General features: G+C 40.6%; 1 protein-coding gene and 1 long non-coding RNA gene across 2 annotated transcripts in view; one reads left to right on the top strand and one right to left on the bottom strand.

Moving 5' to 3' along the window:
- The window catches only part of IGFN1 (immunoglobulin like and fibronectin type III domain containing 1), a 46,875-nt gene extending 29,584 nt beyond the window's left edge, over positions 1-17,291 (bottom strand). Inside the window, exons 1-3 of the mRNA XM_081194814.1 lie at positions 16,954-17,291; positions 1,272-1,340; positions 458-580 (exon numbers count right to left, since the gene is read on the bottom strand). Of these exons, the coding sequence (XP_081050940.1) occupies positions 458-580; positions 1,272-1,290 (142 nt within the window). The 5' untranslated portion in view covers positions 1,291-1,340; positions 16,954-17,291. The remainder of the gene's footprint in view (positions 1-457; positions 581-1,271; positions 1,341-16,953) is intronic.
- Positions 1-22,020, top strand: part of LOC308587310 — a 242,547-nt gene that overhangs the window by 91,037 nt on the left and 129,490 nt on the right. The gene's annotated exons all lie outside the window — the stretch shown is intronic.

Genomic DNA, 22,020 nt, shown 5'->3' on the forward strand with positions numbered 1-22,020 from the left:
CTAATAAGAAATAAAGCGTTCCAGCAGATGCCTTAGAAAGGCCAAAAATAGTTGGTTATTAAGCTGACGCTCCAATACTTTGGCCACCTCATGAGAAGAGAAGGCTCCCTGGGAAAGACCCTGATGTTGGGAAAGATTGAGGGCACAAGGAGAAGGGGGCGACAGAGGACGAGATGGTTGGACAGTGTTCTCAAAGCTACCAGCATGAGTTTGACCAAACTGTGGGAGGCAGTGGAAGACAGAAGTGCCTGGCGTGCTCTGGTCCATGGGGTCACGAAGAGTCAGACATGACTAAATGACTAAACAACAACAAACTGTTTAGTTTGCTTGCATTGTACTTTCATTTGCATTTGTTCACATAAAAATCCCAGGAATTTAAAGGAAGAGACTATCTCCACACAGCCCCCCCCCCCGATATACAACAGGGCTAGTTCTCCATTCTTAGGCGATGCCTCACCTTCCTGTAATGTTAAGGTAATTGGCTTCCGCTCAAAGTCAGGTGTGCTGCACCCTTTCGGAATGTCCTCCACAAACTGTGTGATAGTCACTCCAGGGACGGCCGATCTCTTCAGAGTTTTAACTGCAAAGTAATAAATATTGACCGGAGGTGGGGCAAGAGGACATTTATTAACTGAAACTTCTCTAATAGCTCAAATCCCATTATGCTAATTACTACAAGGCAACAAGCTTGAAAGATAATTAGACTGTAAATGTCCCTGCACCAAAAAATGTGGTGTTTTGTTCTGACCCCTTTTTGAGAAAACATTTACTGAGCACCTGAGAGAAATAAAAATCTAGCCAACTTTAGGTGTTTCCAGATGCCTGCTTATTATGAGACTGCTGCTCCTCTTCCATGCAAGATGTTGCTGTTGATTGTTGCTGCACTGCTTACACAATATTGTTGGCTTCAACATGCCAACCCATCATCTCCTCACCCTTTGATCCAGATTTATTCTTTTGAGGAGAAATCCATTAAGAAGAAAAAAAATGCTGCCTGTGACCCATTTGCAAATTAAGCCCCATTCTGGAAACACACTTTGTACCTTCCATTCCAAGGCCGAGAAGAGATCCCCTAGAAGTAATTTTGGGTATCGTAAATTACAAACATTACTCCCATTCTAGAACATAGCTGTCAACGTCTCCCTTTTCTTATGAGGAATCCTATTTGGAATAAGGGAATTTCCCTTTAAAAAAGGGAAACGTTGACAGCTGTGTTCTAGAATGTCTGTGTAGTTGAGGCTCTGGTCTGCCATGTTGCTTGCCTCTCTCACCTCCCCTCCGGCCTGCCATCCTCTTCTGGCAGCAACTGGAGCTCAGCAGGAAAACCTGATGAATTCCTCCTGCAGATAAATGGCAATCACCTATTAGTATACATGGCTGGGGGACCCACTAGCAATAACAATAACAGCAATAATTTTATTATTTATAAGATGTTGTTCTCGAAGTGTGTGCACCCAGGAAGGCTGCAGAATGCAGACCATTCGTATAATAAAAGGGCACTTGTGATAACATGGGTCTAGTGCCTCAAAACTTCTGCACCCCACGCATGAGAATTTCACACACACACAAATTCTCCTCTATGATAGTTTTTAGATCCAATTTTGTTTCTCCCAAGATGGAGAATAATTGCTGGGGCCGTAGGAACCACAGGAGAAATCAGTACTGTGCTATTTGAGACTAGTAGTCTGGTCTCAGAGAAACTCATATAGCTCCCAAATGGACAAATGAGGATCATTTTACTCTTTTGGATGAAGTACAATAAAATAAACCAGGAACAAAGGAATAGGCTCTTTGAATGTTTGGCTTTGGTTGTCTTTGCCTGCCTGCTGTTGGCTGCCTGCTGTTCCAGGCAGATTTTTAACTGAAGAAATGCCTATCGCTGCTTGAAAATAAAAGCACTAGGTGGTGCTAGAGAGATCGTTCAGAATCAGAAAATGACGGGAAAGTTCTTTGTTGTGACAACACCATCTCAAAATGAGGGTGCATGGCAGATGTTTGCGTACCCTTCCGATGTTGCTCACATAGTCTGCCTTACAAATTAAGGATCATAGAAATATATTTACAAATTTCTATCTGAGAAAAAAGAGAGGCAGATGCTGACATTTCAGAGGAAACCATCAAAATATTTATATTTCACCAATCTGCTGACATCCCAAAGTCATCACACCACTTTTTCAAAACGTTTTTAGAAAGTAATGTGCTCAATCAGAAATTGAGGGACTTCTAAGCAATAACTTGCATACCCTATGAAAGAGAGCATCTTGCCACTTATCATGGGACCATTCCGATAGGAGTAGTAGTAGTTGTAGTAATAATAATAATAATAATTAATACTACTACTACTACTACTAATAATAATAATAATAATAATAATAATAATAATTTGTTATTTATACCCCTCCCATCTGACTGGATTTCCCCAGCCACTCTGGGCGGCTTCCAACAAAATATTAAAATACAATAGTCCGTAAAACACTAAAAGCTTCAGATGACTTCTAAAAGTCTGGTAGTTCTTTTTCTCTTTGACATCTGATGGGAGGACGTTCCACAGGGTGGGCACCACCACCGAGAAGGTCCTCTGCCTGGTTCCCTGTAACTTGGCTTCTCGCAGCGAGGGAACCACCAGAAGGCCCTCGGCACTGGACCTCAATGTCCGGGTGGAACGATGGGGGTGAAGACGCTCCTTCAGGTATACTGGACCGAGCCCATTTAGGGCTTTAAAGGTCAGCACAAACACTTTGAATTGTGTCCGGAAACGTACTGGGAGCCAATGTAGGTCTTTCAAGTGGTCTCGGCGGCCACTTCCAGTCACCAGTCTAGCTGCCGCATTCTGGATTAGTTGTAGTTTCTGGGTCACCTTCAAAGGTAGCCCCACATAGAGCGCATTGCAGTAGTCCAAGCGAGAGATAACTAGAGCATGTACCACTCTGGCGAGACAGTCCGCGGGCAGATAGGGTCTCAGCCTGCGTACGAGATGGAGCTGGTAAACAGCTGCCCTAGACACAGAATTGACCTGCGCCTCCATGGTCAGCTGAGAGTCCAAAATGACTCCAAGGCTGCGCACCTGGTCCTTCAGGGGCACAGTAACCCCATTCAGTCACCAGTATGACTGCTTCTTAATTGCTAAGATCACTAGCAGCAAGCAGCAAGTATAGCCTCTCTCCTAACAGTGTATCTGACTGCATTCCTCTTCATCCCAGGTGGCCCAGCCCTTATTAGACATTGAAGCCATAGGGTGTACTCTCAGACTCTCTAAAGCAAAATCTACTATACCTCCACAGGGTTCTTTACATTCCATCTGTCATTGGATGGGCATATTGCTAGTTTGAAATAACTGCTTTGGTCACACCATATACCTCTCTGTGAATGGGTTTCAGAGAGCAGATCTTGCAAAAAAAAACCCTTGACTCTCTAATGTCATTTCAATTGTAAACTTGGGACTCAGCTACATTGTCAAAGAAAAAGCTGTTTATATGCATTGTTTATGCATTATAACACTGTGACACCAGATGGCACCGTGGAGTTCCATTTTTTGCCAACCCGATTTCTCATACAAAGTTCACAACACATTTAACTGAAACATTTCTTTAATATGTCTAGATCCAGCCCAGATTTAATTACCACTGAATTCAATGATAATGGAGTTAAGGGGGAAGGAATCAAATGCAAGTAATTTGTTAGAAAGACATATTGCTGGAAATGCTTCATGTACCCCAACTGACCGGCGTCATAAAATCAGCAATTTGAGACAAGGGGGAAAAGCCAGAATAAAATCAGAAATAATGACAGTACCAAAGGATTTGGGGGATTTGCAGTTCCAGATTTAAGAAGATACCTTGAAGCTGCATGCTGGAGCTGGTTGAAAGAGTGGATGCTATTAAAAAATACTGAAATCTTGGAATTAGAGGGCTGGGATAAAATTTATGGTTGGCATGGCTACTTAATCTACGGGAAAATACAAATGCATAAAGGATTCACGAATCATTTAGTGAGAAAGGCCCTATTCGAGGTATGAGAGAGAACAAAAGAGAGAATTACATAAAGAACGCCATGGTGGACCTCTCCAATAGAGGCAACCTCAACATTAAAAAATAATAAAAAAATGCTTGGGTATCTTATAAAGGTCTGGTAGAAGGAACGAATGAAAATACCAAATTAAAGGAATACGAAGAACTTTAAAAATTGAGAATAAATTGGCTGGAATATTTCCAATTTAAGGCTACATATGAGAAAGATATAAAGACCAGAGGATTTGGGAATAAAATATCAAAATTAGAAAAAGAGGTTTTACAGAATAACCAAAAAATACTCGCCAAAATGTATAGATTATTAGACAACGTTCATCTAGATCAAGAAACCAAAGAAAAGAATATGCAAAAGTGGGAACGAGATTTACGCTATACAATTGAATATAAAGATGGGGGGGGGGATTGGACAAAAAATATAAATTTCACGGCCTGCTACTCATTAAGAGAGAACTATACGAAGGTGCATCACAGGTAGCACCTGGCACCAGACAGATTGGCAAAAATGAATAAAACAAGTAGCAATAAATGCTGGAGATGTAATAGAATGATTGGTACCCTATATCATATGTGGTGGACATGCCCAAAGATTAAAAAATTCTGGGACATGATTCACGAAGAGATTAAAAAATTGACAAAAATATCATATATTAAAAGGGCAGAAGCATATCTATTAGAAATTTTGAATAATGATATCCCCAAGGACAAAATCAACATCTTTCTGTATGCAACAAAGGCAGAGAGAATGTTAGTAGCAAGTCATTGGAAAGGAAAACATATCCCAACAAAGGGGGAATGGTTGAGTAAACTATGTGAGTACATGGAGTTAGCAAAATTGACTGATTTAATAAGGCAAAAACCAAAAGATTATAATCCAAAAACAATGAGAATGTCTAAATGATTATCTATGTAAATGGCTCGAGTGCAAATGTTTGGTTGGTAGATTAACCTGGTGAAGGGTACAGAGAACCTAAAGATTTGATTTGAAATTTGAAAGAACAAGGAAGGAAAATTATTGAATGACAGATGTAATTTCGATCATGATAATTAAGGGATGTGTGGTGAATCCAGTGGAAATCTTTTATTAATATTTCAAATAAGATCCATATATTGAAGGGTTTGAAGTATGAATTTGGTAAAATCTTTGGTTATGAAAAGTAACTTTTTTCTTTCTTTCTTTTCTTCTTCTTCCTTCTTCCCCCCCCCCTTTTATATTCCTCTCTCTTCCCCTTTTCTCTCTTATCTTCTTTTTTTCTTTCTTTTCTGGCTTTTATTGTGGAAAATATGTATATAAGTTTGTCTGCAGTGTTATGTTTTCTTTTCTTTTTTCTTTGTAACAAATAAATACATTAATAAAATAAAATAAAAAAATTTAAAATCAGCAACTTGAAATGAAGCCCAGTTTTATTTTTAGTCAGAAGAACCAATGCCCCATTTGTGCTACAAACGCTCATGGCTTCCCCAAAGAATCTTGGAAAGTAAAGCTTGTTATAAAGGTATTTTGAGAGTTGTTAGGAGACCACATTCCCCCTGCAGAGCTAGGGTTCCCCGAGTTCACTGGGAAGAGGGATTGACTGTTAAACCACTCTGGAAATTATTGCTCTGTGAGGGGAATAGAGCTCTCCTAACAACTCCGAGGATGCTTAACAAATTAGAGTTCCCAGGACTCTTTGGGGAAGCTATGATACTGCTTTAAATGTATGGGGTGAATGGGCCCTAATTCAGGGATGGGGAACCTGTGCCTCCTGCAGACGTGCTGTACTGCAACACCCAACACCCCTGACAATAGGAGCCCAATGAAGAAGAAGAAGAAGAAGAAGAAGAAGAAGAAGAAGAAGAAGAGGAGGAGGAGTTTGGATTTGATATCCCGCCTTTCACTCCCTTTAAGGAGTCTCAAAGCGGCTAACATTCTCCTTTCCCTTCCTCCCCCACAACAAACACTCTGTGAGGTGAGTGGGGCTGAGAGACTTCAGAGAAGTGTGACTAGCCCAAGTCACCCAGCAGCTGCATGTGGAGGAGCGGGGACGTGAACCCGGTTCCCCAGATTACGAGACTACCGCTCTTAACCACTACACCACGCTGGAGGGCCACTATCTCCCCATTCCTGAAGTACTTTCTATGATTTCCATTTTGTCTAACACCCAGGAATATGTTCACAGGGTTACACATGCATTTTAGACACATATGACTATGCCTATTGAATAATATGATAAACAAAGATAGCTGCCTGTATACTTCTATAGTCCCATCTAAACTGGTCAGTGCCAACACCTGCCAAGATAACATGAACCAATTGGCCAAACAGAGCAGATGATATTCCTGCTATGTCCTATTCCTTGTCCTTATCTGTCCTTATCTCTCTGTTAGCTGGTAGACCGACTTACTGAAAGATAGAATCCTGGACTTGATGATGACTATTTCAACAAGTCTGTCACAAGGTATTAGCCCAGACCCTCCAATCTCAGAGGTTGTGGGGAGCTAACAGTAGAGGAGTGGGGTGCCTTTCATGACCTTCGTGGTCTTGGTAACAATATGGGAAATTCACCAAATACATAAACGCTCAAGGTTGTTGCAAAAAAATTGCGAATGAAATTACAAAGCTAAATCATTTGGTGTGAGTGTGCCAACAGGAAATAACAACCAGTTATTTTTTAAGGAAATGGGAATTACTCATTAGAGAGTGGAAATAATTTGTGAATTAGTAACAATTAGTAGGTAAAAACTCCCCCCCCCCCCGCATTATGAAACTCACCATCATTTTGCTTTTCAGGGGCGTGTGTAGTTGTGAATAGTTTATTATTATTCTTATTATTATTCTTCTTCTTATTATTATTATTATTAAACTTTATCTAGAATCTGCTGCTTTTAAGTGAGCCATTTGGGTTGAATTCTATTGGTGGAAGGACTTTTCATATAGCGGACACCTCTGCTAATGGATGAGGAGCAGAGATTATTTTTGTATAGGTGAAATTAAGATTCCACCCCCCTCCCCACTATGCTTCACTTTGCACTTGTTTACACTAAATTGCATTTGGCATTTTACCACCCATTCACTCAGTTTGGATAGGTCCTTTTAGAGCTCTTTGCAATCTCTTTTCGTTAGTATAATCAGCAAAATTGGTCACCTCACTGCCCACTCCTAACTCTAGAGCATTACTTTTCAAGTTAAAAAAGCACAGTCCCCAATACCAATCTTTGGGGGATTCCACTTTCTACATCCCTCCATTTGGAGAACCGTCAATTTCTCCCTATTCTCTGTTTCCTGCTACTTAAACAAATCCTGGTTCACAAGAGGACTTTGTTGTACCCTCACCTGGCCAAGCCCACCACTTAGGAGCAAGAATCACAAATTCCCTTTTGCTTGTTAAAGGTTCTCTTTCTCTCTCACACCCAGTTTCCATTTGCCATATAGGAAATACAGCTCTGGGATTCCAATACCTCCTAAACGCTGATATTTTGCTGTCACCATATGAACACGAATATCTATAACTTTCTCACAGCCTGGAGGCATGTGAGAATATGAGGCATGGTTTGAAAGAGCAAATCTTTATTACTATAGTAAAAGCTGACTATAACTAGCTCATGTATGATTTGTTCTTCATAACAGTGTTTGGATACTTTGTATTTTATAACATGTGTTATAAAATAGTCACATACGAAATGTTACATTAATGCAAAGTTACTAATATATATAAATCAATATCAATTCATTTTCCTTCTGACAAACTCTCATCCACAAAAATCTCACAACGAGAAGAGAAACAGCAGGCATCAACCTAGTCTCTCACTCTAGACTTGCTCTTTATCCTTCACCGAGAGAGGATTTACTATTTGGCAACCCTTAAAACAGCGATCAGCAAACTTTTTCAGCAGGGGGCGGTCCACTGTCCCTCAGACTTTTGGGGGGGCACAAATGCCCCACAAATAACCCAGAGATGCATTTTAAATAAAAGCACACATTTTACACATGTAAAATCACTGGGCAGGCCCCACAAATAACCCAGAGATGCATTTTAAATAAAAGGACACATTCTGCTCATATAAAAACATGCTGATTCCCAGTCTGTCCACGGGCCGGATTGAGAAGGCGATTGGGCCGCATCCGGCCCCTGGGCCTTAGTTTGCCTACCCATGCCTTAAAACTTGTCATTTCCATGATCTGCTTGCATGAATGTGAGCTCTGCATGCAGATTTGAGCTGATCCTCACACAGATCCATAGCCATAATAGTATTAGAAAATATTGTGCCTCACAACTGCCACTAAGAACTATGAAGTGATGGGCATTAGTAATCGAGGCTCACATGCAACACAGATCTGAGTTTTCTTTTTTTTTTTTTAATAAATTTTTATTGGTTTTACAGCATTTTTTAAAAAGAACAAACAAACACAAAACAAAACAAACATACAAAATACTTTCAAAGATATTTTCATAAACCTTTTTTCTTGGACTTCCCCATACCCCCCCTCTCTGCATCCCAGTGTCCATATTTGAACTAGCAACTCCCAGTTGTTACTTTCTAATCTCTGTCATCTTAGTCCTCCTTTATTATCTAGCCTTGTATCCCTGTACCCTGTTACTTCTAGCAACCACAACATTTTAACATTCGTTGAGTTTATAGTAGTCCTTAAGATAGCTCTTAAATTTTTTCCATTCTTCTTCCACCATCTCTTTACGTTGGTCACGGATTCTGCCTGTCATTTCAGCCAGTGTCATATAGTCCATCACTTTCATCTGCCATTCTTCCAAAGTAGGTAAATCTTGTGTCTTCCAATACTTTGCGATGAGTATTCTTGCTGCTGTTGTGGCATACATAAAGAAATTTCTATCTTTCTTTGTCACCAATTGGCCGACAATGCCCAAGAGAAAGGCCTCTGGTTTTTTAGAAAATGTACATTTAAGTACCTTTTTCATTTCATTATAGATCATTTCCCAGAAGGCCTTTATCTTCGGGCATGTCCACCAAAGGTGGTAAAAAGTACCTTCAGTCTCTTTACATTTCCAACATTTATTATCGGGCAAATGATAGATTTTTGCCAGCTTGACTGGGGTCATGTACCACCTGTATACCATTTTCATAATGTTTTCCTTTAAGGCATTACATGCCGTAAATTTGATACCGGTGTTCCATAACCATTCCCAGTCATCTGACATAATGTTGTGTCCAACATCCTGCGCCCACTTAATCATAGCAGATTTAACTGTTTCATCCTGTGTGTTCCATTTCAACAGCAAGTTATACATTCTAGATAAATTCTTAGTATTGGGTTCTAGCAATTCGGTCTCTAGTTTTGATTTCTCCACTTGGAAACCGATTTTCCTATCCTGTTTAAAAATTTCCATTATTTGGCGATATTGAAACCAATTTTCTACTTTGTGCTTCAATTTCTCCTGACTTTGTAGTTTAACCTTGTCTCCATCCTGTTCTAAAATTTCCCAATACTTCGGCCATCCGACCTCCATATTGAGTTTCTTCACTGCTTTAGCCTCCACTGGTGACACCCATCTAGGGGTTTTATTTTCCAATAAGTCTTTGTATCTTATCCAGACATTAAATAATGCTTTTCTAACAATGTGATTTTTAAAGGTACTGTTAACCTTGTCATACCAAAGATATGCATGCCAACCAAAAGCATTATTGAAGCCTTCCAGATCCAAGATGTCTGTATTCTCGAGGAGCATCCATTCTTTCAGCCAGCAAAACGCTGCTGCCTCATAGTACAATTTTAGGTCCGGCAGGGTAAAACCCCCTCTTTCTTTAGCGTCAGTCAGTATTTTGAATTTAATTCGGGGCTTTTTGCCCTGCCAGACAAATTTCGAAATGTCTTTGTGCCACCTCTTAAAACATTCCATCTTATCAAGAATCTGCAAGGTCTGAAACAAAAATAACATTCTAGGAACACAGATCTGAGTTTTCATTGTTATCAGAAGAATCCTGGGTCCAGCTTTTCTGCTTTCTTTGGTTTACTGATTATCTGTGGTGACCTGAATCCATGAACAGATGCTGAATGGTCTAGCGAAGGACCACATAACTACATTCGGTTCGGTTTGCTTTTCTCTTAAGTGTGAGCTGACCTAACTCGTACTTCCCGAAACAATATGCAAACCAAAATGAGGCTATTCTTTGAAATTTGCACTTCTCCAAATTTTGTGAGGCAGTTCTTCAACCAAATAATGGGTGGGGGTGTGTATATTAGGGGAAAGTGTGAATAAAAATAGTAGAAATCAGAAAACATGCAAAAATGTTTTCTATTATGGAAATTTGCTTTGCAAAAATGCTGTACAGTATCAGGCAAAATTGTATGCAAAAATAGGTATATTAGGAGAAATGTGCAGTGGCAAGACTCAGTCTAAAATCACATAAAAACAAACAGAGCAGGGTAATGAAAACAGGTAATCTTTGGTTCCTGACTCAAGGAAAAGCCTAATAGACAGAAGACCTGATATCAAAAAGGCTAATTACTGTCTATCATCACATCATAGCATCTCAGCCTCATACTTTTCGTTCTTACATTTGCCTGATTTGTATACATATTTGAGAATGCAGAGATGGAATAATTGTCTGGGACTATTAGCTCACCATACCTTCCAATTTCCACTACCAAACAGCTTTCATATGTTAAACAACAAAATGTGTGTTTGGGGTGTGCACGCATGGTGATAAAATCCAGATATAATGTTCTTTTTCTATGCATCAGCCAGTAAGCCTTCCTCTATGTCCAAAAACAATGAAGATTCTTATGGTGCCTTAAATACTAACAAATTTATTATGGCATAAACATTTGTAGAAGACCAGAGTCCGGTTACATGCCCTTGTTTATAAAAAGAGGTAGAGGGTACGGATAACAGGAATTAACAAGAAGCCTATTGGAATAGTTGTCAAAGGGGAAATCTCTCAGTTTTCTGATCTTTCAGGACCAGACTGTTTAAATCGATAGTCAGTCCACCTGAATTAATGGAGCTCAGCTGGTCCATGTGAAAAGCTAGACTAGACCTCCTTTCTAATGCTCTACCATAAATTCTTGAGTATTGTGTTCCAGATGCTAATCCTATGGCCATTTTGTATATACTGTATTCAACAAATAAATATAAATTTAATGAATCAGATAACCCTTTGGGAGAATAACAATGAAATATACTCTTCTGGCAATTTCCTTGGCCGTAGGAACATAGGCAGCCTAACGCCAATGTTGTTTGGATCTTTGTTTACAAGCAGAATATTATACTACCTCTCAGTGACATACAAATATCCTATTGAAGCCACGACTGGTTTACACAAGCAGCAGAACTTGTGTACTCCTAAGCAAGAGCCAAGTTATGTCTGATGCAGGAAATCTGACCACACTTCTCCCAGTGATTTCATTTTTACTTTGAGCAGCTATGGAGGAGAGGGCAGAGGGCTCTGATTTTTATCAGAATAGTGGCGCTAGAGGAGGATGGGTTAATTCTGTCACAGTTTCCCTGATTTAAGTCACACATGTGACACTAAATACTGTTAAACAGTCGTGAAACCCTTGACAGAAGTTCCTGGAAAACAATTATTATTATCCCCAGCAAGCAGCATTGCTGCACTTAGTTCATGATGCCATAACATGCCATGCATGATGTGACAAGTCCCTTATCATGTCTTTATGAATTTCCCATTCCCATAGTGTCACTGCGGGGTTTTTATTATTATTATTCTTGCTTACTTTTCCTGTATTTTTGCCTCTGCAGAAGCCACACACACTCGGCCACTGACAATGATGGGGTACATCACTCCTAGAGTTATTTGTTTGCTTTGTTTGTTTGTTTTTAAGGACATTTATGTGCCATTTGATCCTTAGCATTTCTGAGTGGTGTACGTAAAACTGAGCCATACAGAAAATACAATAATAAAAAGTTGCAATAAAACCAATTTTTCAAAAAAACAAAACAAAACCCCTCCCACTCTAACAATACTATCATTGGGCAGCAAGGCTTAGCCTTGCCCATTTTCACGAAGTTGGGGGGGGGGGGATATTGTTGCCCATGGCTTTGGTAGCGTTACTGTCATGAAAGTTGCAACCAGTTGGGAATGCTTAAATTTTTCTTTTCTTTTCACAGTGATTCACATTAGGCACCAGAAAACAGGTCCATCCCATTTAAGCCCTGAGACACAAAATGGAACCAGCATCTCCTACAAATGGTCTGATAAATTAAAACCGTCTGTGAGGAAGCCAAACTCTCTGAGAGACTGACCTTCTTCCATTTCACTGCTTGTCTGTCTTGCTCCTCCCAACCAAGTGCCATTAACTCGTGCGCCACTGAAACCCGAAAAGCAATGGCATATCTGGATGGTGTTGTACACATTTAGCAGCGGTCATGGATTTCAGCGCGTTTCTTTCATGTGACCAAACGCACTCTGCCAGAGTCAGTGTAAAAGGATCGGGGGAAACAACTGCCGCAAAGAGCGGTCCTCTCGTCCTCCATCATCTCAGGATTAAATTTAACTGCGCTCTTGGTGAGGAGGTAAGCTTCTCCGCATCCTCCATTTTCTCTGGCTCACAGACTTTGAGAGTAATAAACACAGTCCTTCGTTGTGTGCTCAAAACATCTCTGTGGCAAGAAATGGGTAGGAATCTTCCCAGGTTGTTCAAGTACCGCTGGCCTGAAGCAACGCATTCACTCAGGCTACTGATATTTCTTATACACCTACTAAATTGCTGCGGTTTGTAGAACAGTTTCCCCTACATGTTCCAAAGGCCTCAGAAGCCCTCTCCACTGTAACACAGAGCAGGGCTTTTAGTGTGGCTTCCCTTGTTCTGTGGAATAACATTCCTGCCAAGATGCAACAAGCAACAACTATCTGCAACTTATGGAAACATCTGGAGTAATTTTTGTTCCAATAGGCTTTCCTAGCTGGATAAATATGTATTTACATTAAGTGTCTACTGCATTAGGGTTTTAGTCTTTTTTAAAAAAAGGTAATTGCTGTTTTTGTATTTTTAATGTTTTTTAATTATACATGTAAATTGTCTAGAGATGGTTGTTTAGAAACTGATTATTATATTATATTATATTATATTATATTATATTATATTATATTATATTATATTATATTGATGATGATGCATCTCAAAGGGTCTTTGTCCTCTCTTAGTCTGAAGAATATAAAGTCAGGGTCAAAGTCTATTTTTTTTTTCAGTCAACTGGCTCATAGGCATGTGCTTTGGCAAAAGTGTCAGATATGACCAAATTCCATGCCCGATGGAGCTCTAGTGGGAAATGACAGCTTGGAACATTTCAGCATAAACTATTCAGAACGGAAAAAGGATCGTTAAAAACATTCACGAGGCCATCAATGGGACTTAAAAGGGTTTTGAAGCTATAACCAGCTTTACAAAGTCTTCCGGGGAATTCTATACATTACATTTTTACTGCAGCAATACACACATCATTTGAATGAGCACAGGATTTATATTAGACATTTTTAGGGGCAGATGGGCATTTTCCTGAGAGTATATTTCCACTTAAAATTGATTCCCATGGCCACCCTCTGTTTCTCTTTGGGGGGTGGGAGTGGCAGCTCACTATGACTTGCAATCATTAGTGGTGTGAACAGATGCAGTTATGTCTGGGGGGCAGCAAGACCCTCAGAGTTGACTTTGTGGATGAACTCAAAATTCTGATTGCATGTGCCATTGGTTTGGATGTAACTACCTTTGCTGCAAAAGTTTCTGAACTGTGAGTTTTTCTGAGAATCAACCCTAAGGGATTGAGAAATATAAATGCTTCAATTTTAGTGAAGGTCTTTGGCTGTACGGTTTGATGACTATTACTCAAGTTACTTTTAAAACACAGAAGTGTTGTCTCATGCATTGTTCCTTAAGATTCATGGTTTTCTGTGCATGGCACTGTGTGGATTTCAGATAGACCAAGGTTGCAGAACTTGTGGACCTCCCAAAGTTGCTGGATTCCAGCTCCCATCAATTCCTGTGAGGATGATCAGTGGTCAGAGTTGCAACAAAACAATAACTGAAGCCCTATAGATTAATTATTATTCCTCACTTCTGAGACAGAAAACACCTAAAATAGATCTTCCTATGAAACAGATTTATGTGATAGCCTACCCAGCATCGTACCAGTTCATGTACTTTAAGAGATGTCACTGAAAAATGCACATTTGTCTTTTACAAGTAGCATGAGTAGTGATTATCCAAGAAGGATTGTTACATCCTGTCCTTTGAGTCACACTATGGCCATCATATGATTACAGACATCCTGTAACACATTCCGATGCACACTTACTTGAAAGTGAGCCCCATTTTCTTCAGCATGCCCTATTCCCAAGCATGCATGCATAGGGCTATAGCCATGGTCAATTAATTATACTCATTTTTAATTAAGCAATTACATCTGATTCCTTACACCTACATAGGAATACATATAACCGATCAAAAGTTTTTAGTCTGTTAATATAAGCAATGAATTAACACAATGCTACAGCACTTGTTCATACTTTTAGTTCTGGAGTCAGTGAGAAGGACCATAGCTCAGTGGTAGAGCTTCTGCTTTTCATGAAGAAGGTCCCACTCAGTGTAAACAGCACTGAGCCAAATAGACCAACGGTCTGACTCAGTGTTAGGCAGCTTCCTATGTTCCCATGCTCCCTTTAATTTTTATACGGGGAGCTGTTTATATGAGGACAGCTAGTTTTTCTTCTGACAGGGCATGTTTTCAGTTTTCTTATGGGAATCATTCTGTAAAGACAACCGTATGGTGCGGCCCTGTTGCACAGGTTTTACCACTGCTGAAATGTTCATGTTAATCAACTCCTGGCAGCAACGGAAAACCCTGACCTAATTTGTGGCCACATTTTGACTGAAGTGAGAATACTTGGTAGGCTTCCCCACCCCCAGCCACTTCCAGTTTGGTGGTGAAGGAAGCTACCAATTAATGCTCAAAAGCATAAGCTTTTGAGATGAAATGTCCCCATAGGTCTGACCCCAAACCCACTGGCCAAAATGAGCTGTGAATAACAAACCGGCATTCATTCTGTACATTGTTTGCACAAAGAGAACGAGTTCATAGATGGACGTCTGTCAAATGTAATAGCTTTAAATTAGGCCTTCATATTTAGATGGTCCACATTGGGTCTTCTAAATAACAGTTTGAATGCATTTGACACTGACTGTTCGCAGGCTTTCAGAAGCGCTTCTAAAAAAACAGGTGGCCAACTTGCAGCTTCTATGTCATACATGAGCTGCATATTTGAAGAGTCCTAAAACAGTAGCATGCCTCTTGCACAGCGAGACCTTTCCTCCAGCAAGCAATGGCTGTCATTCTGATGTCTTTGCACACTTAAGTGGTATATGAGTGTGCCTGTATGCCGGTCAGCGGGAGGTAAGGATTAAAATCTAACCTCACAAATGTAGAATGCGTCAACATGCAGCCTCCAAGCTATAAATTAGACCCTTCCTTCCCCCCTGACGTACAGAATCTTTGCTATTCCCTCACTTAAAACTGATTTAAATGGCTGTCCAGTGCTGTTTGTCAACTTGACGTCTGATTTAGATGAGGCATTGCTTGCTTTTAAATCTGACACTCACACTTCTTCCCTGACCGTCCTGCTCTTATAGCTTCCAGTCTCCCGGCACTCCTGTTCCAGAGAAAACAACAGAGGTAGAAGTGCTGTTTGGCCCTGTTACCTAGGCAGGAAGTCAGAAGGCCTGCTAGACGCATCATCCTATCTTCCTTTGCTAGAATGTGTCAAAATGCTTTTCTGTGCCTGAATATTAACAGGCGCAGAAAGTATGCTCTGCGCTACAGCTCCATATAGCCTTATATGGCTGACGCGTCTCATCAGATGGTTTCTCGCTCCGGCTAAAATTAACAGCGGGTGTTCCAAAAGTTTCGTGTGTGGTGCCGTCTGGCACATAGGGGTTAATCAAATAATCACATTGTTTTAAAAATGTAAATATAGCAGAAAATATTCGGATTTGAAGATTAATATTTTTCATATTCCCTGGAATCTGAGGATAGTGGTGGTCTTATCAATACTATTGAGAAAGTTGTAAGCCTACTCGGTTTTTATGTGCTTCAGTTCAATGGAATTTAAAAGCACATAACTGCATGCAAGATTATCGCCATGTTCACAGTATGGTTCATTTATTTTATTTTTTTGGAGGAGAGAAATCTCCAATTTACAGCTTCTTGTCTTAACTTGTTAGCCTTCTACACTTGAAATAATGGGTAGAAGTCAACTAAACGTTATGCAGAGTATGCCTGTTGGAATTAATAGACCTATGTTACTCATGATCATTAATTTCAATGGGTCTACTCTGAGTAGGCCGAGTGTTGAATTCTACCCATATTTCAGAATTCCATACAAATAGAGAATAGCTCCTATAATTTATCTTGCGTTTTGGGTTAATGTTGGGTTTGCTGCGATGTCTGACCAAATGTTATTTTCAGTTTAATTCAAGTAGCTGCATCGGCCAGTTTTATAGCCTCAGCTATGAAGAGCCAATATTTGATAAGGACAATTGCATATCAGAAGAATACAGCCAATTAGAATCCACGTCCTGGTTTGTACTTTCTCAGAGAAACTCCTCTTTAATCAGCAGTCCTGAGGGGGGAAGGAGGGAACCCTAGGTGAACCTATAGAGCTGCCCCAAATGCTTCTAATACATTAAAAATTATACCAAGAAACCAGCCAGAAGGGAGCTCCCTCATCCCTCTCTGCACACCTCTGTTACCCCATAGCACTTCATAACCATGTGGTGGTTTCGGTAGCTTTAAAGAGGCTATTTTGGAACTCATGCATTTCCCCTTTCTAGTCCTTCGAGAAGTATCACACTGGCTGCTTACCCAGCTGTCAAATGAAGGGTATCGGCTAAAGGACGCCTCTGTCATGCAAGTACAATCTAACACAAGATGCTCCTAAGCTTCAGGAATTTGTGACTCACCTGTCCGTGAAGATACTCCCTGCCTTCTCTGCCCTTGTCACAGCTTCCTCTTTGCTGCTTCCCACAAGGGTCTACGTTGTAGTCAGTACTCTTGCAACTGAACAGCTAACTTAGAATTAGGTCATCGAGAGCCCTCTGCTCCTCTCCCTCAGTCCGTCTCGCTTTCCCCCTCTCGCTCTCTTAATCTCTCTCTTGCCTTCTCCCTTTCATAAGGTGAAAGCTTGTCAGAGAGCTGTTAGCCTGTAATAAATCCAAATGATTTTTTTTATTGGAAACTTATGGCATCTGCCTTGTAGCCACTATACTATTCCAGTACATGCCAGAGACGGCGCTGCACAAATTTGAGATTAACTCTAATTCTTTGGCATTTCATAAATCAATTCTGAAGTGTTAATTTTCTGCGGATCTGATTTCCTCTTCAAACTGAAACCTTCAAAGCTCCCCCCTTCTGGTAAAACCTTTAAATATTTCCATGAGGGGCACAACTATGTTTGTATACAGCGGCGAGACTTCCACATTTTCAGAAGTGGTGAGCACCCACAATTTTTTCTGAACCAATAGCTAAGCACTTTCCGGTTTTTTTCTTTTTTAAAACCTTAATTGTTCTAACTAATCTTTGAAGTTTAGTTAGAACAATTCATGTTCTTATTACATACATTAGAGGGGGCACTTTTAAAAGCCAGTTGTTGAAATCCAGTGTTAGTAGACCCACTGAAATCAAGAGAAAAGCAGCTTCTTGTGATTTGTATAATTCTATGCTTTGCCTTGATCCTTCTATGGCAGTGTGGTGTAGTGGTTAGAGTCTCAGAATAGGACCTGGGAGACCAGGGTTCATATCCCCACTCAGACATGAAGTTCACTGGGTGACCTTGGGTCAGTCACTGCCTCTCAGCCTAACCCACCTCACAGGGTTGTTGTGAGGGTTGAATGAGGATGGGGAGAGCCATACATGCCATCTTAAGTTCCTGGAAGGATAAGGTGGAATATAAATACAAAAAACAATAACATAGAACTCTCTTATGGCTTTCCCGGTCACTTGAATAAAGTGACTGGATTTGCATATGCAATAGGCAACACTCGTCCTTCCACTGACATGAATGGAGCAGCCTGTATTTGCAGTAGATCTCTCTGTATGTGCATCTCAACACTGAAGTGCCAAAGTTTATTTTTAGTCTTTCAGATATCATCTGCCCTGGATCTTTAGGATAAGGATGTGATATAAACGGAAAATAAAATGTGTTTGCTCCAAGATGTTCTCTATAAATGTTATAGTGAGTGTACACAAAACAACAACAAGAAACCCCCTGATGACTGCCAACATCAACACACAAATGTTGACAATCCCAAAAAAGTTTCGCGAACACCTTAAAATAGATTATCTGTCTCCCTGCTTTCCAAAACATAAACAAGTAAGTGCAGGTAATCACATGCAGGTGACTGTCGGCATTATTCACCACATCTCTGAGTTTTCAGACGTTCATAAAACTTTGCTGAGATTGTTATATGTGAAACGCTGTTACAAAATTTCAAACATCCCTTGTAACAAATCACTAGGGAAAGGACAATACACAGCAAAGCATACATGTACCAAATACTGGTTCATAGCAGCCAGGTTGTTATAGAATACACATACAACTTTTATGAACATTTAGCGAACTACCATAGAATTTCTCTTATCGAAACATCTGCCTCAAAGGTATAGCAATTACTCCCCATTACCCCATATAAACACTACTTAACTGCTTTTCTTTCATTAAGCATTAGCAATGGTGTAAATGAAGGCAAATCAAATTGCCTACTCCACTACCCCAACTCCAGGCTATTTTAGGGTTGCCATATTTCAAAAAGTGAAAATCTGGACACAAAAGTTGTTGAGCTATTTTTAAGGAAATTCGCCAAAAAAGCAACACTTCCAACATGGGTTTCCCAGATATTTTTTTACTGATTTTTGGAAATTCTGCTCAGATGCTATTTCTGATGGACAAATCCCAGATATGTCCAGGGAATCCCAGATGTTGGCAGCCCTTGGCTAGTTCCATAGCCTTTCTTCGGGGCCACAATCAGCACCTGGCAACCCTGCAGCAGCTGAGGCCCAAGTGCCTTGGCAGGAGCCATCAATACTGAGGCATACTCTGCCCACTACTCCCACATTAGCACTGCCAAACAAAACTTCACCAATCTCTCCCTCTCCTCTAGGGGCTTACCTAGTGGTGGGTTTCCCGTGAGACTAAAACACCCCCTGAGCTGCACTTGGCTGTTTTCCAAATAGCAATGCCACAAAGCACTCAATGGATCTGCTGCTTGGCTCTCACCTCTGGGCAAGGAGTGGGGAAGACCCACTCATCCTTGGTTTGGGTCCTGTCTTTCTTCTCTTTGAAATGCGTCGCTAGCAGTAATAGTTGAAGAGGACACCAAAACCCTTAATTGTGTGAAGTTGAAAGACTGCTATTTAGATGGGCAATTTGGTCCTTTGGCTTAGAACACCAAATTTATCCATGTGGCACAATTGACATCGGTGTGCCCATAGCCTCTACCATGTTAGACGCATACCAAGCAAGTGGAGCCTGATGGCATCTTATCATATTTCTATATCATAAATCTACAAACCTCTCCAAAAATCAGAATGGTCAAAGCACATTGAATGATCTAACTGTTGACTAAAAATGGAACAGTCGTTCATTTAGGGCTTCACTGGAGGGGCTACACCAGTGTGGTGTAGTGGTTAAGAGCTGTAGACTCGTAATCTGGTGAACCGGGTTTGCTTCCCTGCTCCTCCACATGCAGCTGCTGGGTGACCTTGGGCCAGTCACACTTCTTTGAAGTCTCTCAGCCCCACTCACCTCACAGAGTGTTTGTTGTGGGGGAGGAAGGGAAAGGAGAATGTTAGCCGCTTTGAGACTCCTTCGGGTAGTGATAAAGCGGGATATCAAATCCAAACTCTTCTTCTTCTTCTACACTGCTTCTGCACAGCGGTTTAACACCACATCTTCAATCTAACCAACACAAGCCTTATTGCCCAACTAACTTGAAATTGCCCCTCTCTGGGTTGTGCATCTTAATGGGCTGATGACTCCACAGTAACTGTCCTATAGTGCAAGTGGTGCTTGACATCACACGTGTTTTGAAGAACTAATTGTACACGGCTATTTCTGTTTGTTCTGGATTTGGGGAAACAGTGGCACTACCAGTTCCAAAAGGAAACATGGCAACATCTGAAAGTAATAACATACTTCATAAAAGCAATTTGAAACCATATCCTTTACTTTTCTGTGTCGTTTGGCCTTATTGGTATAGTACAAAGCAAATTTGTCTCAATCCAGAGCTGGCATCTCTCAGAATGGCAACTGAGCATTTCTTTGCATAGAAATTAATTTTGCCAGAAATGTATCCAAAGAGAATGTTATTGACCGGAAAGTAGGATTTCACCATTGAATACCATTTCCCACAGGAAAGAACTTGTGTGATCTTTAAATGCAAAACCTGCTAGCACTTAAGTTTAATTTTGTCACCTTCTGTGATCAGCTATAAATAGTAGAGCCAGAGCTGTCTGAGATAACTCTTGCTTGCACCAGCATCCTCTTGGCTGCTGACCTGGCCAAGACACTCGCAATTCTCACACAACCAAATCCAGATCTTGTGCAAGCTCTCTTAGGGTGTGTCTAGGCCAACAGCATTTCACACAATCTGGTGTGTGAAACTGCATGACGGGGGCAATGCAGGTCTCACCACATGGTCACGTCTGCCCCCATTTAGCACTCCCCATTTAGAGATACAAACCTATTCTATAGAGTTGTTTTGTACTGTCCCTCCCCTTAGCCTTGCCTTGTTCTTCTTTCTTTCTTTCTTTCTTTCTTAGAACCTCTTTCTATGTTTATATTTCAAAAGCAAATTCAGTATTTATTCAGGCGTGGGGGAAATTATGTGCTAGCCTGCAATATCTAGGAAAAGGAACCACACAGAGATTTGATTCTGGGTTAGGGCGGGTCAACACTGAAGTGAAATGTCAACAGGGTGCTGCAATAAGAGTACACGGAAAAGTGACTTGGCAGGTCAGTCACTCAATCCCTCCTTCCTCATCCACTTCTCAGAGATTCTGTTCTGAGGCCTGTATAGTTCCTTCAGCTGATCTGTCCTGACTGTCTCAGCTTCTCTGCATTCTACTGCCAGTGGGACTGCGGCAGAAGCAGCACTATGTAGAGATGGCATTTTGCTTGAGGTACAGAGAAGTATAAATCCCTGCTAAACTGTAGCACTTCCTCAAAGTGTGTGTGTAGATATAGATATAAGATTTATATACTGCCCTTCATTAAATATCTCAGGACTGTTCACCAGCCCATACTTTCTGGTTGCAAACCCAAGTCCCACCTTTCAGACTGAAAATATGTCCAACTTCACTTCCAACTTATTATCTATTTGTCTGTTAAAATATTGATATCCCACATTTTTTAACCAAAAGGTTTACAGTATTTTTTATTTTATTTTTAAAGCAGAACCCTATATACATATATTGTATTAGCAGCCTTGACTGCATTGCTCAGGAATTCTAAGAAACAAATGGATCAGTGCAATTTTGAAACCAGTGGTTAATCAATGCAGTCCTGAAAGTTACAATCCACCATCTTGATTCAAAAGACTGTCCAGGTTTATCCAAACGTACATGAAAGTCTGCTGCTTGATCTCAGGCACCATCATGAATTGGGGGGTGGGGTGGGTAAAAATCAGTATAATTTTGATAGATGCAGTATGCTGTCTTGAATAATTTTTATTCAAACATACAGTATTTTTTGCTCTATAAGACACATTTTTCCCCTCCTAAAAGTAAGGGGAAATGTGTGTGCGTCTTATGGAGCGAATGCAGGTTGCGCAGCTTTCGCTGAAGCCAGGAGAGCAAGAGGGATCGGTGCGCACCAATCCCTCTTGCTCTCCTGGCTTCAGGGATAGCTGGCCGAAGCCTCCTGAGCGCAGTGGAAGCGTTCCTGCCGCGCTCAGGAGGCTTCGGGCGGCTATCCCTGAAGCCAGGAGAGCAAGAGGGATATTGATATAGGAATGTATTAGATAAAATGTAAA

Source organism: Podarcis bocagei (genome assembly GCF_964188305.1).
Source record: "Podarcis bocagei genome assembly, chromosome: 5".
NCBI classification, from domain to species: Eukaryota; Metazoa; Chordata; class Lepidosauria; order Squamata; family Lacertidae; genus Podarcis; species Podarcis bocagei.